The 20086-nt window shown below is 37.5% G+C and overlaps 1 protein-coding gene across 6 annotated transcripts in view; it reads left to right on the top strand.

Annotated features, from left to right (window-relative positions):
- LOC138749510 (general transcription factor II-I repeat domain-containing protein 2-like) overlaps window positions 1-20086 on the top strand; it is a 182216-nt gene that overhangs the window by 120741 nt on the left and 41389 nt on the right. For all 6 annotated transcript variants that reach the window (XM_069910937.1, XM_069910936.1, XM_069910939.1 and 3 more), the window contains one exon: window positions 5805-5876. In XM_069910937.1, the coding sequence (XP_069767038.1) occupies window positions 5805-5876 (72 nt within the window). The remainder of the gene's footprint in view (window positions 1-5804; window positions 5877-20086) is intronic.

The following is a 20086-nucleotide window of genomic DNA, read 5'->3' as shown; positions in this document are numbered from 1 at the left end:
GGTGCGAACATGTAAATAAAATTACAAAAGTAGCAAAGGAGTGTTGCATTGTAATGGTGCAGATGGACAAGATTTGAAGTCTTTTGGGTGACAAGCTTATTTCTGAGAGCATTTGAATTATCATTGAGTGGAAGATGTTACATAAGTAGAATTTACAACATGACTGGATCTTCAGTCCTGTTGGGCTGAGAGTTGTTACCCTCAGGGTGAAGAAATGTCTCATTACCTTTGATCTGAACAGCTAAAATTCTCATTTTGAGATTATGATCCTTTTTAAAAAAAAAGCAACTTTATAAGATTTGGATGAGAGATGATAAAATGATAACAGATCATTTTAAAATTAATGAGACTTTTAGAGAATTTTATTCTAATCTCTGTAGTTCTGAATTTAATAATAATTTCACTTCAGTGTCAGAGAATTTAGACCAAATTAACTTACCCACCCTATCTCAGGATAAGTGTACAAGTTTGGAGGTACCTATTTCAGAAAAGGAATTATCACTTGCTATCTCCTCTTTGCAGTTTGGTAAATTCTCCAGATCAGATGGTTTTCCTGCAGAATTTTATAAATCCTTTACCAAATGGTTTGAACCTCCCTGAAGCTCTGTGCTTGAAGATTCATTTAAAGATGGAAAGCTTCTCTTATCTTATCAGAGTATATCTCTTACTCTGGAAAAAATGGGAAGAATGTGCATCTTATAGACCAATTTCATTACTTAATGTTGATATGAAGATTTTAGCTAAAGCTTTAGAGCACAGACTAGAAAATATTCTACCAATAATTATTGATTCTAACCAAACAGGTTTTATTAAAAATCATTTTTCTTATTATTGCATACACTGATGATCAAATATTTTATATTTACCCTCCACCTCAACGGGGTAGATTGGAAATATTTATTTGCTATTTTAGGAAAGTTTAATTTTGGTCCAGCTTTCCTTAAATGGATTAAATTATTATATTCATCTCCCATGGCTTCAATCCATTCTAATTCTAACAATCAAAGATGTTTAGGCAGTATAGGGGAACACAACAAGGATGCTTTTTGCTTTTTGGGAAATAAAATAAATATTATCAAAAGAAAGAAAAAGAAAATGAGGAATACCCCAGAAGTTATTTTATTCCTTTGTATCTGTCCAAACTATAAATCTCCTCCAATAATTAAAATCTTTACATAATTTACTTTTATTATTACATTTTGATAAATTAGTAAATCACCCTTATTGGAATGGAATTGGTTTCCTAAAAAATCATCCATGTTGGCAATTTTAGGTTCCTTTTTACTCATTTCCTTTTCTAAATCGACACATAATTTGATAATGAGAAATAGGTTGAGAAAATGGGCTCAATTTTTGATTATAATAGTTTCTTGCAGGCTTTAGGGAATAGTACTGATTAAGTATCAAAAGTTATAAGGATCTTTTTATTTGAGATAACTGCCTCCTTTGAACAACTGTCAGCTAAATGTAATCTTACAAATAGATTTTTTTTTAGATATTTACAAGTTAAGCATTTTTGTTTTCGAATTGCAAATTCAAATATTCTTTATTTTTGAATATTTTATTTATTAAACCATGATGCATATAATTCAAATATATACAATTAATAGATAAAACAAAATAATACAAGCATGATATATTTTAAACTAACTCCCTACCGCACCCACCCAACCCCACTCATCACTAACCTATTCAAGAAAGGGAAAAAGAAAGAAAAGGAGATTGACCATAACACAAAATTCATAAATTAATTACCATGGCACCACTGTGCGGCTGGGGTTGGGGGGGTGGTGAGGTTCAAAAACTCAAACCCATATAATCCAAATAAAGGCTCCAAGTTTTACAATAGAAAAAATAATTATCATGAAGATTATATGTTAACTTCTCCAACAGAATACAAGACATCAATTCCATATGCCATCTCTGTATACTCAAATCAGTCTCATTTTTCCAAGTACTTGACAAACATTTTCTAGCTACAGCTAATGCTAATCTCAAAAATGCAACCTGAAATCTATTTAATCTTATTTCTAAACTCAACCTCTTAATGTTACCCAACAAAAATACTAAAGGATCTAATGAAAGTTTCACTTTCAAATGAACTTATGAGAGTTCCTTAAGTCTATTCCTAAAAGGTTTAACGGCTTCACATAACCAAGTAGAATCTAAAAAAGAACCTACTTATGACATCTAAAACATAAATCTGAAAGAATTAAATTATATCTCCTTAATTTTTCCAGGGTTAAATATAATTGGTGAATAAAATTATAATGAACTAACCGATAACTTACATTTATAATTTTAGTCATATTATCCCTATATAGACTCATCCAATCATCCTGAGAAATAGTATTCCTAAATCTTTTTCCCATTTCAACCTAGATTTATGCAAATTCAACTTAAGCATTTTATTCTGTAATAAAGAATATATCTCAGATGTAAATCCCTTTTGACCACCTGTTGTAAGTAAAATTTCAAACTTAGATCGTCTATGTAACTGTAAAAGTTACTGTCCAAAATTATCCAATAACAAAGCTTTAATTTGATAATAAGAAAAAAAAGTATTTGAAGATATATTTCTCTTTCATTCTTTGAAATGAAATAAAATATCAAATTTAATACCCTTTTGATCCCACAATTTCAAAAATTGATTATTAAGTGTAAAGGGAAAAATCTTATCTTGATACAAAGGAATTTTACCTAAAATCTTCCCTTGAATACCTATAACATAATTTTGTACACCATAATTTCATTAAATGTTTCAAAACTGGTGAATTATAATTACTCATTAACTTAGGATTCCATCTGTAAATAAACTGATCCATCCTCTTCTCCCCAATTTGAGATAATTCGATATTAGCTCTTATCAATGACTTTTCCAAATCAAACATTCTGTGAATAAAATTTCAACTGTGCCGCATCATAATAATTTTTAAAATTTTGAATTTGTAAACCTCCTAGTTAATATTTTCAGGTTAATTTTGGTAACGATACCCTTGCCATTTTATCCTTAGATAAAATTTTTCTCACCATAGTATTCAAATCCTTAAAAAAAAATTTGGGAATCTTACAAGGAATAGATTGAAATAAATACTGAATCCTCAGGAAGATATTCGTTTTAATGCAATGAACTCTTGCTATTAATGTAATTGGTAAATCTTTCCATCACTTTTAATTTCAGAAAGTAACGGTAAATAATTTAATTCATATAAATTACGAAATTTACTCTCTACCTTAATACATAAATACTTGATCTGATCCGACCATTTAAATTTCACAATATGCTTACAAACCGAATAATCCATTTCCGTTAATGGCATAATCTCACTTTTTTCCCCAATTAATTTTATAACCTGATATTTCACCATACTGTTCCAATCTATCTAAGCTTTGTTATTGGATAATTTTGGACAGTAACTTTACAGTTACATAGACGATCTAAGTTTGAAATTTTGTTTATAACGGGTGGTCAGAAGGGATTTATATCTGAGATATATTCTTTATTACAGAATAAAACTTCAGAGAATTCTGAGGTTCTGTTAAGTATATCAAAACATCATCTGCAAATAAATTAATTTTAAATTCATCAGATTTCACCTTAATACCTTTAATATTACCATCTTGCCTAATCATCTGAGCCAAAGGTTCAATAACTAATGCAAAAAGAGCTGGCGACAAAGGGCAGCCTTGTCTAGTTGATCTATTCAATGTAAAAGGTAAAGATAACATAACTGTCCATTTGTCACAACTCTAGCAATAGGATTTTTATATAAAGCCTTAATCCAACCAGTAAATACTGGGCCAAATTTAAATTTCTCCAAAACTTTAAATAGAGAACTTCACTCCACTCTATCAAAGGTCTTTTCTGCATCCAAAGAAATCAACTTCACAATGTTATCTGCCAAATAATGATTTTTAATAAACCCAGCCTGATCTAAATGAATTAAATCTAGTAAATATTTGGCCAATCTATTAGGCCAATGTATTGTTACAACCTTATAATCAACATTCAAGAATGAAATTGGTCTATAAGACCCCACTTTCAATGGATTCCGATCTTTTTTAAGAATAAAAAATAATTGCTTGAGAAAATGAATCTGGAAAAGAATGAACCTCCGTCACTTGTTTCAATACTTCCATCAATAATGGAATTAATAAATCTTGAAATATTTTAAATAAAATTCAGAAGTAAAGCTATCATCACCTGGAGACTTCTCATTTGGCATAGATTGAAGTGCGTTTATTATTTCTCTAGAAGTAAAAGGAGCATCCCGATTTTTAACATACATACTTCTCAAAAAGTAAATTAAGATCAGATTTAAAAAAATTCAGTTTTGGCCTCATCTTCCTCTACTTCTGATGTATGCAATTTTTCGTAAAGTTTCCTAAACACATCATTAATCTCTGAGGTTTATATGTAATCCTTGAATCTTTCCTAATAGCATTTATTGTTTTTGAAACTTGTTCTGTTTTTAATTGCCAAGCTAAAACCTTATGAGCTCTTTCCCCTAATTCATAATATCTTTGCTTAGTTCTCTGTAATAACTTCTCAAACTTATGGTTGTAATGAATTATGCCGCCATTTCTTATTAATCAAATGTATTTTCTTAACTTCCGTTGAATTCTGCTCTAAATCTTTTTATTTCATATTAATCAAATGTATTTTCTTAAATTCCGTTGAATTCTGCTCGAAATCTTTTTCTAAAATCTCTATCTCCTCTAATTTAGTTACTTCTGCTACATGTTAGTAGTAAAACTGCTACATGCTGTACAAACTAATAATTTGTCCCCTCAAATATGCTTTTAAAGCATCCCGAAACACAAATTTTACTGTTAACTGAATCCATATTTATTTTCAAAAAAACTATTTGATCTCATACAATTACAAAATTATACATTTTTCAACAACAAAGAATTAAATCTCCATCTATATGTAGTATCAATTCTCTCTGGACCTGTACATGTTATTGATAACAAGGAATGATAAGACAAAATTCTACTCTTATATTCAGCCGTTAATATACAACCTTTCAATTGTGCTGATACCAAAAATAAATTTATTCTAGAATAAAAATCGTAAAAATGAATAAAAAAATCTTTCTCTTTAGGATTTAATTTCCTCCTTATATCTACTAGATTAATATCTTTCATTAACATTATCAACTGTTCAGCTGTTTTAGTCCTAACTGCAGTTTTTGGAGATTGTCCAATAATTGATCCAAACAACAATTAAAATCACCTCCAATCATAATTATTTCCTTTGCTTGATTTAAATTAAGAAATAAATCCAGCATAAATTTCTCATATTCTCTATTAGGAGCATAAATATTCATCCAAGTCCCAAGATTCAGAAAAAAGTAACCTTGATTAGAGAGAAGGGTTAGATTAGATATAGTTTTTTTTTGTTCCTTTTTTTAGATTAACTGGTTATATATAGGTTAGGTTTAATTATGGTTGTCAATTCATATCAGGTTAGATAGAAATTACTCTGTGTCTTGACCAAGGCCCAGTATAATGTAACTCAATTGGTTTCTATCCAGAATTTTAAGAAATAATGTTAATTGAACAAATATGGATAGGTTTTTTGATTTATGTTTATATTAATTTGTGATATGTATATGATGTGACATTCTATTTGTTGTATTTAGCAGACTTTGTATGTAGGATTAACATGTTAAATTCAATAAAAATATTTTAAAAAGAAAGAGAAAGTAATAAATATAAAAAAAATATCTCTGGTCTCCGCTTTTACTCTGAAATTTGAATAATTCTGAATGAAGTTCATTTTTCAAAACATTTTTCAGGTACTTCAATTGAACCATTTCTGATCAAAACTGAAGTGGAAGATCCAGATTATTATAGATACATTATTCAAGGTAATGTGGAAATAATGTCTATAAAAGTTTGGTAATTCTCTTTGGAAATGAAAAAAATATTAAGCATGTTTTAATGAAATCAGTTTTATTAAAACCTGCTGAATATTATGTAGTCATTTCTGTTTTAAAAACTGAACTCTTAATTTTGTTTTCTCCTGATTAGATCTTTATACATTGCATTGTAGTGAACATTGAACACATTCTATTGGTAGGTATATCTGTTACATAAATTCTAGGTATTCCAAATTTTCAACACAATTTTTCACAAATAGAAAATGTGCTTCACTAGAGGTGCAAGTACATAAAGAAAATTATGGAAGTAGCAAAGGAGTGTTGCATCTTAATGGTGTAGATTATTGGAGGAATTACGGGAAAGAGATACGAGCTGGTTCTGAGCAGGTGGACAAGATTTGAAGACTTTTAGATGACATGCTTATACTGTTTGCTGAGAGCATTCAAATTGTCATTGAGTGGAAGATGATACATAAATAGAATATACAACATGACTGGATCTTCAGTCCTGTTGGCTAAGAGTTGTGAAGAATTGATTTTTCAATTAGGTGCGAACCCTAACCCTTATTACCTTTGATCTGACCAGCTAAAATTCTTGGCAACTCGCACAAGGAAAGAATCAACCCTGTATTCACCCCATCAAACAGCGATTAAAGTAAAATTAGATTCATTGAGACCACCTCTTTTTTTGGCCCAGTCTGCTTAAGTTTCACCTTTTAACAATAGAATCCTGCAAGTATAGTAGAAGGCTCAGAATATGGGTGGTGCTAGTCTACCAAATTTCACAGACTATTGAATGTGCCCTTAATAATAATACAGATAGTAAAAAAAAAAACTTTTGAATTTATGATGGTCAGAATCTGTACTTGCAATTTTGAGTTCAGATCTGTCCACATGCTTGCAATGTGCAGTACAGGTGCACTACTCTCTTGCGAATTTGGCAATGACACAACCACGTTGGCACAAACGAGTGCATGGTAAACAACCCATCATGTTTTAGTACCCTACAGGTACTAAACGTCCATGTGTGTCTCCTGCATCTGGTGAGAAGACACACCCCATCATGTACTAAATGCCCATGTGTGTCTCCTGCATCTGGTGAGAAGACACACCCCATCATGTTCTAAAACCCTATGTGTGTCTCCTGCATCTGGTGAGAAGATACACCCCATCATGTACTAAATGCCCATGTGTATCTCCTGCATCTGGTGAGAACACACACACCATCATGTACTAAACACCCATGTGTGTTTGCTGCTTCTGGTGAGAAGAAAAAGAGGAGACAAAGCTCAAGATATTGCTCAGCATGAAGGCGGTAAGGTAAGCCAGTAATAGCTATAACACGAGTTAGGACATTCGGAAAATCAATAATCTTGACCATCTTAAAGGATAAGAGGCGAATCAGTGATGCAGTGAAATCGTCCGCATCGGAGAATTCCACTATCATTACGAAGAAAAGAGCTGGGCCAATTGATGATATGGAGAGATTACTTGTCACGTGGATGGAAAATCAAATACAGAAGCGGATACTACTTAGTCTACTGGCAATACAGGCTAAGGCAAGAAGTCTTTTTGATATGCTTAAAGAGCGTGCTGATGATCCCATGTATACATAAACATTTATAGCAAGTCATGGGTGGTTCCATCGCTTCAAATGGCGTCATAATTTTAATAATGTAAAAGTTAGTGGTGAGGCAGCAAGTGCTGATACTGAAGCTGCCAAGGCTTTTAAGGAAGCTGCATGGGATAATTATTGATGAAAAATATTTGCCAGAACAAATATTTAATGTTGATGAAACAGACTTGTTCTGGAAGCGTATGCCAGAGTGTACCTACATTTATCAAGAGGCCAAGGCAATGCCAGGATTCAAGGCATTCAAAGACTAACGGTGCTTTTGGGTGGAAATGTTGCAGGGTTCAAATTGAAACCTTTCCTAATCTACCACTCTGAGAATCCTAGAGCATTCGAGAATGTGAGCAAGCATATGCTTCCTGTTTATTATCGCCATAACAAGAAAGCCTGGATGACTTTGGCATTATTTGAAGTCTGGTTTATGAACTTTTATTTCCCACGCAAAAGAATATTGTTGTCAATCCAGGGTCCTGCGGGAATTCTTTGCTTATAATCTTTCCTAGGTCTTGACCTAGCTCCACCCAAAAGGGCCTCACCTTGGTACATGTCCAGGTTGCGTGCACAAAGGTTCCTACCTCAATGAAATATCTGAAACTTTGATCTGATAATCTGTTTAATTTTTGCGGCGACAGGTACAACTGATGCAGAAAATTGTATTGCACCAGCCTGTATCATGTATTGATGGTTGAAGTCATGCTGGTTTGACATAGAACAGTCCAACATCACTCAATTGCTAGTTCGAAGTCCAACTCCCACCTCTACCTTGATTTGTGAAGGCCAAATTTGGGTCCTTTCACTTGGAGCAGGAGATACATTGTCAAGATGTCTGAGTTGTTCAAATGACATTAGTTGCCCCTGCTCATAGCAGTCCATTTTTCACCTGATGCCATTGCGACGCCAGATGTCCAGGATCTTGTTACCTACCGTATTAATCTATTCGGAGTCAGGGGTGTTTTTGCGGACATCCCCATTTTGATACCTAAATATTGGTTAATTTTGATCCAGATAGTGATGATTTGTTTTAGTATAGGGCTGCCTGCTTTTCCAGATAACAATTTGGCATTCCATTTATAAATAATGTCCTCTGCCATCTTCTCAGCCACCACATGCAGGCCAATTTGTGCCCAGGATGGTACATCTTCCCCCTTCAAAGAGTGAGGCAATGTATCTCAACTGAGCTGCACAATAGTATTTCTTGAAGTCTGGTATTTGTAGTCCGCGCAGACTCTAAACCCTGGTCAATTTTTCCATAGAGACCCTGGCTACCTTTCCATTCAATAGAAATGTTCTTACTCATGATAGCAAATTTTGGAAGAATCCCCAGGAAAACGCCACGGGCAAAATCTGGAAAAGATGCTAAAGCCTCGGGAACATATTCGTTTTAATACAGTTGACCCTGCCCACCAAGGTTATTGGCAGGGACATCCACCTATTTAAGTCCTCTTTGATTCTTTCAAGCAAGGGCATATAATTTAGTTTATATAAATTATTCAAGTTATCTATTCTGACTCCTATATATTTGATCCCATTTTATGGCCACTTTAAATAACTGTTCTCTTGACATTGACTGTAGTCCCCCTTAGTAAGTGGCATCATTTCACTTTTGTTCCAGTTAACCTTGTAACTGGCTTGGACAGTGAGTTTGCTGAGTCTGTCAGATATATCAGTACGTCATCTGAAAAGAAGTTGATTTTATGTTCTTCGTGGCTTAAATCTTTAATCTATGGATCCTGGAGAATGGCTTTGGCTAGCAGCACCATGGCTAGTATGAACAGGGCTGGAGACAGTGGATGCCGTTGTCTACATGATCTTGTCAGTGGAAAAGCTGGAGAAATTTGTCTGTTGGTCACAACTTTAGCCTTGGGCACATGAAACAGTGCCCTTATCCAATTTGTAAAAGTTGGCCCTAACCTCAACTTTTCCAGCACCTTAAATAAAAATCCCACTCCAAACTGTCAAATGCCTTTTCTGCAGCCAGACCTCTCTCGTTTCTGGTTTGTGCTAGATGCATTATACTCATCAGTCTGCCAATGCTATCCACTGCCTATCTCTTTTGCACAAAACCTGCTTGATCTTTGTTTATTTTGGTAAATATTTTGTCAATCTATTTGCCAGGGCTTTGGCAAGTATCATAATCTGTGTTTAACAGTGAAAAAGGTGCATAGAACGGCAATAGTGATTCTTTGTCTTTTTTCAATATCATTGTAATAATTGCTGTCGATCAATATTCTGGGAGGGTATAGGTCTCCATTGCCTGGTCTACCATCTCCTTATAGAGAGGCATCAGTAAATATTTAAATTCCTTATAGAACTTGTGGAAACCCATCCTCCCCTGGAGATTTGTTACTCTGCAGTAAGTTCAATGCTTTCGCTATCTCTTCCTCCATGAAGAGAAGATCTAGGTTCTTCTGAGTCTAAATTTGGAAGCTCTCATTTAGACAAGAACCTGTCGACTTTATCAGACCCCCACCCCGACCATTACCTCTGATTTGTATAGACCCTCATAAAATTCCCTGAATATCTCATTGATCTCTTTTGGTTTTATGTGATCCTGAAGTGTATTATATTTCATTTTTTTATTTGCTAGAGTCCTGTAGTGATCCTCTGATCCTGATTTTTGGAAATCCTTTTCGAAGTGAGTAATTTATTGTTCCTATTCGTCCACCTCCCTCATATATTCTTTCTTTACTGTCTTGGTGTATCCAATTTTCTGACCTTTCAAATATGCTTTGAGGGTATCCCATAGGAGGAATTTATCTGGAATAGAGGTACAGTTGATCTGACAGAATATGTCTATCTGCGCTCTTATAAAACTACAAAACTCCAGCTTCTTTAGCAGCAACATATTAAGATGCCATCTGTATGCCGTATCCTGCTTATCTGTCATTTCTATTGTTAATGTCAGAGGTGAATGATCTGAGAGAAGTCTCTCTGTGTAATCAGCCTCTATATGGGCTGAAGCCAAGAAAAAATCTATCCTAGAATAGGCGTCATTTTGTTTTGAGTAGAAGGAATAATCCTCCTCCCTCGGAAGCTTCCATTTCACACAAGTTCAGCTCCTTCATGTAGTTTATAGTAGCCCTTGCTGCCTTTGTTTTAGTTATTTTCTTTGTTGACTTATCTAAGACCAGATCTAGAGAAAAAGTAATATCCCCCAATCAGTATGTTCTTCTTTCCCTCTGCCAATCGTAGGAAAGTGCTCTGTATGAAATCGTCATCAAAGTTGGGGGTGTACATGCTTATTAAGGTCCAGGATTCGGAATATATCTGACAATGCACCATTACAAATCTTCCTGTTCTGTCTGTAGTCACATTCTGCACTCTCACCGGAACAGTCTTCCCTATCAGAATTGTCACCCCACCCCCCCCCCCCCCCACCCTCTCCGGCGTACAAGTGAATGAGGAGAATATTACCTGACCCACCCATCCCCTTTTTAGTTTTTGGCGTTCCCACTCTGTCAAATGTGCGCCAAGACTCTTTTCCACTTCACTGACCCATTGAAATGTTGATATTAAAGCTAATGTTTTTATACACTTACTCATTGCCCCGGGGACCCCCAGACCGGTGTTCTGCCATACTTCCACTGCCTCATCTCCATCGTCGCCCAACCTTATTCCTCCAGCCGTCTGCTCCAGTCCACTGGACCTGCGACAAACCCTGGAAAAATAAAACAGAGATCGGCTGTAAATCCCCAAAGGACAAGTAAAAGAAAGAAAATTCGACAAAAAAAGAAAAACTGATGAAGATGACATAAAGTACTACATCAAACTTTACCCTCTTGCCCATATGCATTCCCTTTCCACATCTAGTTCCTTTTAATCCTCCCTTCCCCCCACCTTTCTATTGTCACCATCTCCCTCATTTCCACAGGCTGTGCATTTTACACTTATCTACCTCCCACACCTCTCCACCCTCACTCCCCCCCCACCCCCGCCTCCAACCAGACCATTTCCCTTTTCACAAATTCTCCCAATAATATATTTCTATCACAGACAGTTAAATCTACTTTTACTATTTTCATATGTAACTATTATTTGCAATACATATACAACAAAAATGCTAGCGTTTTCAATTTTCAATTTGGTGCTACACATAAATATATTATTTCTTACAGATCAGTAGCTGTTTCACAAGCTTCCAGGCTTCTTTGGCCTCTAACATAAACTTTCTCTCCCCTCCTGGCATTATGACTTTAGGGTGGTTGGATACCTAAGGTCACTTTTGTATCCTTTCTGCTTGGCCATTCTTTTTATTGGCTCTAATTCCTTTCTTTGTTTTACTTACGTCTGGGTAGAATAGGATCTTTTTTTCCCTCCAGCTCCATGGCCCCTCCCCCCCTCACTTTGGCCCGACCACTGCTGCCCTTAAAATTTTCTCATGGTCCTGGTGACACAGGAGCTTCACCAGCACCAAGCGTGGCTTTTGACTGGGGCACGGGAAGGGGATCTGATGGGCTTTCTCTATTCCCATCAATTCCCACAATTTCTTCCTTCCCAAGACCTCTGGGAGCCAGTGTTGAAAAGATTTTCTAAAGTGTGGATCCTCTGCCAGAGGTGTCCCCTTTCCACCTCCCATGTGGCAACATCTCTCTAATTTGTTTATTCTGTCCTCATTATCTCCAATTCTTTCTTCTACTTCAGATACCCTTCCTGACAATCTAGTTAGGGCATTCTCCCATCAATCCATTTTGTTGTACAACTCTCCTGTTTTTCCCTTTAAGTCCTTGGCCAGACTCTCCTCCATTCTTTCCATGGCCTGAAGTGAGGGCTCCGTGCCTTCTCCCCCTTTTGCTGACACCAGCTTGCTGCCTCTATGGGTCCCAGGTCCTCCCTGCTATTCTCTCCTGACACTGCCTCCAGTCTTCTCTTCGCTGTCATCCTCTCAAGGGTTGCTGTTGGAGCCGTCTCCCAACGCGGGGCTGAGGTCTCTGACCCAGGTGAGTCGCTCCCACTGCCTGTTGTGCTGTGCTCCCGGGTGCTCTTTGCTTGTTGTCATTGGAGGGGGATGAAGCTCAAGCTTGTCTCCCGACGCTTGGCCATGGATCGCATTGGTTCTCTTCCCCGGGTCAGTCTCACCTTCCACTGTCCTCTTGGTGAGCCTCATTCTTCCTCAGCGGGTTGGACTACCGATGACGGGGCCTCCTGGGCTTTGGGCCTGGATTTGGTGTAGCCATCTTGGCCTCCACAAGGTGGGCCATATCAGTTGCCGACCGTTCCTCCTACCTCGATGGCTGCTTTTGCTTGGCTGATGCTCATCCTTCCCATGCAAGCTAAGAACTTCTATTTATTCATTTTTGTGATTCTTGATGCTATTTCTGTCTTTTAATAAACCATTTTTAATTCTCCTGGTCCGAGAGGTCTGGGGGTTGACATCCTGCCACTTGCTCCTCATCAAGTGACCTCTAATTTTTAAATGTCCTATTAATGTTTCCTCAAGATCATTTTGCATTTACCCTGCCACGATCAACAGTATTGAAGGAGTATCAGAGTCGGGAAGGATTCCAGAGGACAGGAAAATTGCAAATGGCACTCTACCCTTTAAGAAGGGTGGGAGGCAAAAGACTAGGAATTACAGGCCAGTTAAATTATGGTAACCTTAGAGTCCATTATTAAGGATGAAGTTTGAGGTTAATGATATGAGCATTCATTTTAAGAGGACCAGAATATAAAAGCAAAGATGTTATGCTGAGGCTTTACAGGATGGTCAAGACCACATTTGGAGTATTGCAAACAACTATGGCCCATAATGGACAGAAGAATGTACTAGGATTGGAAAGGGTCCAGAAGAAGTTTACAAGAATGATCTCGAGGGGGAGAGGGTTAATGTTTTAGGAGTGTTTGGTGGGTCTAGGCCTGAACTTATTTGAGTTCAGAAGGATGGGGGGTTCATTGAATTCTGCTGAATATTGAAAGGGCTTGATAGAGTGGACGTGGAGATGTTTTCCAGAAGTGGAAGAGTATAGGAACAGAGGTCATAGCCTCTGAATAAAAAGGACATCCCTTTAGAACAGAGATTAAAGAAATTTCTTCATCTAGAGAATGGCAAATCTGGAATTTGATGCAACAGTTGACTGCAGAGCTTGTCAGTATATTTAAAGCTGATGTTGATCAAAACATCTTGATTAGTAAAGATGTGAAAGGTTATTGGGAGAAGACTAGAGAATGGGGCTGAAGAAAAAGACATTAGCTGTAATTCAAATGGCAGAGAGACTCAATGGGCTGAATGACCTAATACTACTTTTATGTCTTATTAAATTAAATTTAAATTTGGAAATACAGAACTATCACAGTCCCAGTCCACTCAATTACTCCCAGGTAACTAATTAACCGACCAACCCTTACATCTTTGGAACATGGGAATGTACAAACTCCTTATAGACAGCAAAGGATTCAAACCGGGGTCACTGGTGCTATAATAGTGTTGCATTAATCATTACTCTTGCCACGCTGTCCTTATTGTCTTGTACATTTTCACTCTTCATTTGATTTTTTTTTAAACAAGATGCAGGAACTTATCTGGAAGGTGTGACATTAGGGAAAAGACTTCCATAGTTTCTACCTCTTTAGCCACAACTTTCAAAATTCATTAATGTGCTTCAGTCCCATTAATTTCTCCATTTTAATTTTTTTAGTTCCTTATTGATTCTAGACCCACTGTTCTCAATGTTTTTGGAAGGCCTATTACAGAGGCAGCTTGCACCCCGAGCAGCAGAGTGATGCCGCCAAGCTCATTCCCTGGGAACTACATTCAGCATCTTAGCATCAAATTGCCATAGCTTTGAACTGTGTCTATGTGCATCTATGCTTTATCTCAATTTATTTTGTGCATCCGTTAGATGGGCCTGGGAACACTCAAAAATATTTCCCATGTAAATTAATGGTAATTGCTTCTTGCCATTTCAGGTTACAAAAGGTTTCATAGGAATGCTCTACTTTTGGATAGTGGGTGAAACCTGTAGTTTTTGGAGGGTTTACAATAATAACTTGTTTTTTTAAATTAAAATTTGCTTGTTTTAAAGCCTTGTGTGGTTGACTTGCATTGAAATATGGTTATTGCTTCATTGCTACTAATATTTTTGGTGATTCTCAGGGAGTTTTAGTATTTTGGGACTTTCTAGGAATTTCCCTTCAAGGAAAAGATAAATAATAAATATAGTTGCAGTTTGGAAGCCTGTAAATGAATTTCCAGTATAAAATATTATATGACAAAGGATTTCAAAATAAATTAACATAAGTGAATATTCTACAAAGATTAAATTGTCATGTTTTATTTCCCTAGATTAAAAGCTCTTGTTCTAGGATTAGTCTTTTTAATCCTGAAAGTGTTGATATTGGGGCAGTTTTTGAGTGCTTTTAAATTAAAAATGAATCAGTGCCAATGGATAGCCTATTCATTGTTTTGATGCATTGGGGAAACTAGGGTCATGAATTTAAATTCAGCAAGGTGTGAAGTACTTGATAGGATGCACCATTTTTATCTGTCTTTGATCTTTGGAATGAATTGCTGTTTTGGGTGAGGACTTGTGGCAGACTGTCAAAGGAGGTGAGTGAGTTTCCAGTTACAGCTAACAATTATGGTGAAGGAAACCTGGGTGGAAAATTAGGCAGTATGTTATCGGGCACACAAAACTCAAAACGGTCAACCAGTTTACCTATCTCGGCTGCACCATTTTATCAGATGCAAGGATCGACAATGAGATAGACAACAGACTCGCCAAGGCAAATAGCGCCTTTGGAAGACTACACAAAAGAGTCTGGAAAAACAACCAACTGAAAAACCTCACAAAGATAAGCGTATACAGAGCCGTTGTCATACCCACACTCCTGTTCGGCTCCGAATCATGGGTCCTCTACCGGCACCACCTACGGCTCCTAGAACGCTTCCACCAGCGTTGTCTCCGCTCCATCCTCAACATCCATTGGAGCGCTCACACCCCTAACGTCGAGGTACTCGAGATGGCAGAGGTCGACAGCATCGAGTCCACGCTGCTGAAGATCCAGCTGCGCTGGATGGGTCACGTCTCCAGAATGGAGGACCATCGCCTTCCCAAGATCGTATTATATGGCGAGCTCTCCACTGGCCACCGTGACAGAGGTGCACCAAAGAAAAGGTACAAGGACTGCCTAAAGAAATCTCTTGGTGCCTGCCACATTGACCACCCCCAGTGGGCTGATAACGCCTCAAACCGTGCATCTTGGCGCCTCACAGTTTGGCGGGCAGCAGCCTCCTTTGAAGAAGACCGCAGAGCCCACCTCACTGACAAAAGGCAAAGGAGGAAAAACCCAACACCCAACCCCAACCAACCAATTTTCCCTTGCAACCGCTGCAATCGTGTCTGCCTGTCCCGCATCGGACTGGTCAGCCACAAACGAGCCTGCAGCTGACGTGGACTTTTTACCCCCTCCATAAATCTTCGTCCGCGAAGCCAAGCCAAAGAAAGAAAAAGATGTTATCTGATTATTTTGGGTATCAAGTGTTGAGAGTAATTCTCCATGATTGATCCCTAACTCGTGTTCCGAATTAGCTAAGCATATGTTGTCTCTGTTTTGACATTGCATGGTTTAGGGCAGTCTAACTTCACAATATCCAATTTCATCATGCCCTAATTACAGAAGATTATTAGGGCCAGCTGATTATCTTTGTCTTTGTGTGATATGGATGTAAATTTTGTACAGAAAATACGTAACCGTTCATTGGATGCTGTAATTTAGCATTGGAGGTCATAACAGGGCCAGGTGTGACTATTTCAGATGTTATTAAAACTGCAAGAGCTCACCAGTCAAAGTCTTTCCCTAAGGTATTTTCTCATTGTACATAGTTTTCTGATTTGATTGCTGTCTTCCGTCCAAAATAATTGCAGTAACTTGCTGTCAAATATATCTGATGCTGCATCTGTATGAATCAAATTCATAATCGTGGAACCCCAATTTAACGCAAATGCGGAAATAATGTGATGAGCCATCAGATCCTTTTTTTTTGCTCTTTGAATTTTTTTCAAAATGGAAAACAAAACTTTTTTCTGTGAAAGATAAGCTTCACACACTTGACGCGATCAAGAATAAAAGTCAAACCAAAGTTGTATGAGACCTGGGCATACCTGAATCAACACTCCGTGGCTGGAAATCTCAGGACATGTGTCGCTTTGGAAAATCGAGGAAGAAGATGGTCTAAAAGCCAAACGCATGAAGACAGCCAAAGATGTCAGCCTCGATGATGCCCTGTACGAGTGGCTTGTTCAAACATGCTCAGAAGGCCTTCCAATTTCCGGACCTATTCTCAAAGCTCAAGCCGAGATGTTTCACAATCTGATCATTGGAGAAATGTCACAGTTCTAATCTAGTAATAGATAGATAGACCAGTTTAAATGCTGTCACAGGATTTCTCAAGTATTAGTGTCTGGAGAAATTTGCTCAGCCGATACTGCCGCCGCCAACGAATACCCAGCAGAACTAAAAACTCTTAGAAGAAGGTGGCTGCGTCAAAGACCAAGTGTATAAGTGTGATGAAACAGGCCTTTACTACAAGATGATCCCAGACCACACGCTGTCGAGCAAAGTTGATGCCCATTGACATGAGGGGTTCAAACAATACAAAGACCACGTGATATTGTTGTTTTGTGTTAACGAGACTGGAACTTAAGTTAAAACCACTCATGATTGGCAAATTTTCCTCGCCCATGTCAACGTGAAGCTCTTTTGCTTAACAAATGTCCCTCCAGCTGCCAACCTAGTAGGCCTTGAAGGAAAGATTTGAGTTTCTTACCTCTCAAAGAACACTACATCTAAAATCCAGCCCCTAGATCAGGGGATCATCTCCGTGTTCAAGCAGAATTACAGGTGTGAATTAATTCATAGAATTGTAGACGAATCAACAATACTGGAAGGCTATCTGAAAATCATGAATATTAAGAAAGTTTGCTACTTAGGTGGGAAGGGCTGAGCAGCTCCTTGTGTGGAAAAACGCTGGGAGGAGGATCACGAAAATCCATCAAGAAGATGATGATGATTAGCAAGAATTCTACGGCTTCCCAGACGAAGAGGGGAGTGAGGCGCAGAAGCTGTTTGAAATTAGCAAAGAGGACTTACACCAGTGGTTCTCTGCTGATGACGAATGCCCAACTCAACCTATGAGCACCAGACGGACTCCGAGATCATCCATTACGTTACTATAGGAGAATGGTAATGAGGACCCTCCACCACCCCCACCCCCAAAAATGTCTGAAGCCATGAGTATTTTGAGACCCAGAATGTGGACAACATAAAAATCCTCCAAGCTTAGAAGCACATTGGATTTCTTTGGACCTACTGCATTCAAGCAAAAATCATTCATTTGGTTTTTTAAAGAAATAAAATGATGATTGTAAGAAATAAAAAGATGATTGCAAATGCAGGTATTTTTTGAAAACGCTGTTTTTTATGAACCCCGATTTAATGCGACCCCGCTTTTTTCATGATGCAATTTTTTTTTGACCCAAACTATCACATTATAATGGAGTTCCACTGTACTCTGCTTAAGGAAAACTTATTGATCTTTGGTATCTGGAAAGATGTGGGATTAATTGCTTTTCCCTTTAATGCACCAACAAAAAAATTATTCTTGCATCCGACATTTCAGCATTGCAAATCATTCTTTTCAATACTTTTGATGAAATATGACATCCTGTTGACGTGTTTATTCCCAATTCTTCTGTATCTTTAGCTCTGTAACTTCTGTAAACCATCTGCTAAATCATGTAGTTTATTGTTCTAATTATAATCTATCAACTATTCTGGCCAGATTACCTTGTGCGTTTATTTTGGTGTCAGAATGTGTTCAGAGCAGCTGACTAGTAGAAATTTTGATTTGTTATTTTTACAATTGGGCTATAGTGTACACCATAGCTACAATGGGATGGCAAAATATATAGTATAACAAAATAACTGAATTGTTCTTGCATATGCACCCAGAGACTCCATCTGGTAGTGCGGTTGAGGACACTGTCAGAAGTAGGACATAATACATCACAGGAATAGACACTTCAGCCCGTGATATCTGTACTGACCTTGTTATCAAATTACTCTGTCCAAGTGCATGTACAAGATCTAATCCTTCCATTCCTTGCCTGTTCACATGCCTGTTTAAATGCCTCAAATATTTCTATCATCTGTTTCCATCACCTACTTTGGTAGTGTATCCAGTCACCTATCCCTGTTTGTGGTGGTGGTGGGGGTTGCAGGGGTAGGATCTGCCTTGTGAATCTTCTTTAAAAATGTACCCCCCCCCCCCCCCTTACCTTAAAGCTATGCCATCTAATTTCTACCTTGACAATGAGAGTGACTACTCTGTCCACCCCTTTTGTAATTTTATATATTTCTCTCAGGTCACTGTCCAGAGAAAACACTTTGTCCAACCTCTTATAGCTAATGCACTGTAATCTATGTAGCATCCAGGCACCCACTCAAAAGCCTCCACATCCATCCTGTAATATGGTGACCAGAACTGTACACAATACTGCAAATGTGGACTAAAACAGATCAGCTTCACCATTTTGGTGCATGATTGTAACAGTCATAAAAATTAATTTGGTCTGAATATTACTGATTGTGTCAAATAGAACAATTAGAGCACAGAAACAGACCACTTTGCCCCCTCCAGTCTGCCAAACCATTTTTTTTCCTAGTTCCACTGACCTGCACCCAGTCCATAGCCCTCCATGCCTCTCCCATCTATCTACCTGCCAAAATTCTTCTTAAATATTAAAACTAGCTAGCATTTACCACTTCAGCTGGAAGCTCATTCCACATTCCCACCACTCTCTGTGTGAAGAAATTCCCCCTCGTGTTCCCCCTTAACTGTTCCCCTTAATCCATGTCCTCTGGTTTGTATCATTTACCCTCAGTGGAAAAAGTCTGTCTACACTTACTCTGTATAATTCCCTCATAACTTTAAATACCGCTATCAAATTTCCCCTCACTCTTGTACGCTCCGTGGAATAACCTTTTGCAATAGATTTTTAAATATTCAGCTGAATGGAGCAACGAATGGGCCATCAAAAATATTCCTTACAAAGAATATTATATAAAAGATCCCTGAAGATAAATTTGTCCTCCAATAGAAGAAGATTCCTATTAATTACCTGTTTAACTTTTTGCTGTAACTCAGTTCCTGAACTTCGGGCACCATTGTAGTAAATCTTCTTTGCACTCTTTTCACCTTATTGATATCTTTCCTGTAGTTAAGTGACCAAAACTGCACACAGTACTCCAAATCTGGCCTCACCAATGTCTTATCCAACTTTAATATAACATCCCAACTCCTGGCTCAATACTTGATTTCTGAAGGCCAATATGCTAAAAGCTCACTTTATAACCCTATCCACCTGGGATGCCACTTTCAGGGAATTATGCATCTGTATTCCCAGGTTTCTCTGTTCAGTTCCCTACCATTTACCGTGCATGTCCTTTCCTGGTTTCTCCTTCCAAATATATCCTCTAAGACCATATAGAGGGTATATTTGTATGCATTTGGTCTTTGACTACCTGTTAACCATACAAATTACATGCCTTCAGAACTACTTGGAAAAAT

The sequence above is a fragment of the Narcine bancroftii genome, chromosome 14 (genome assembly GCF_036971445.1).
Source record: "Narcine bancroftii isolate sNarBan1 chromosome 14, sNarBan1.hap1, whole genome shotgun sequence".
NCBI lineage: Eukaryota > Metazoa > Chordata > Chondrichthyes > Torpediniformes > Narcinidae > Narcine > Narcine bancroftii.
Note: the sequence above shows the minus strand (reverse complement) of the source record. Positions and strands in the feature narration are given on the sequence as shown.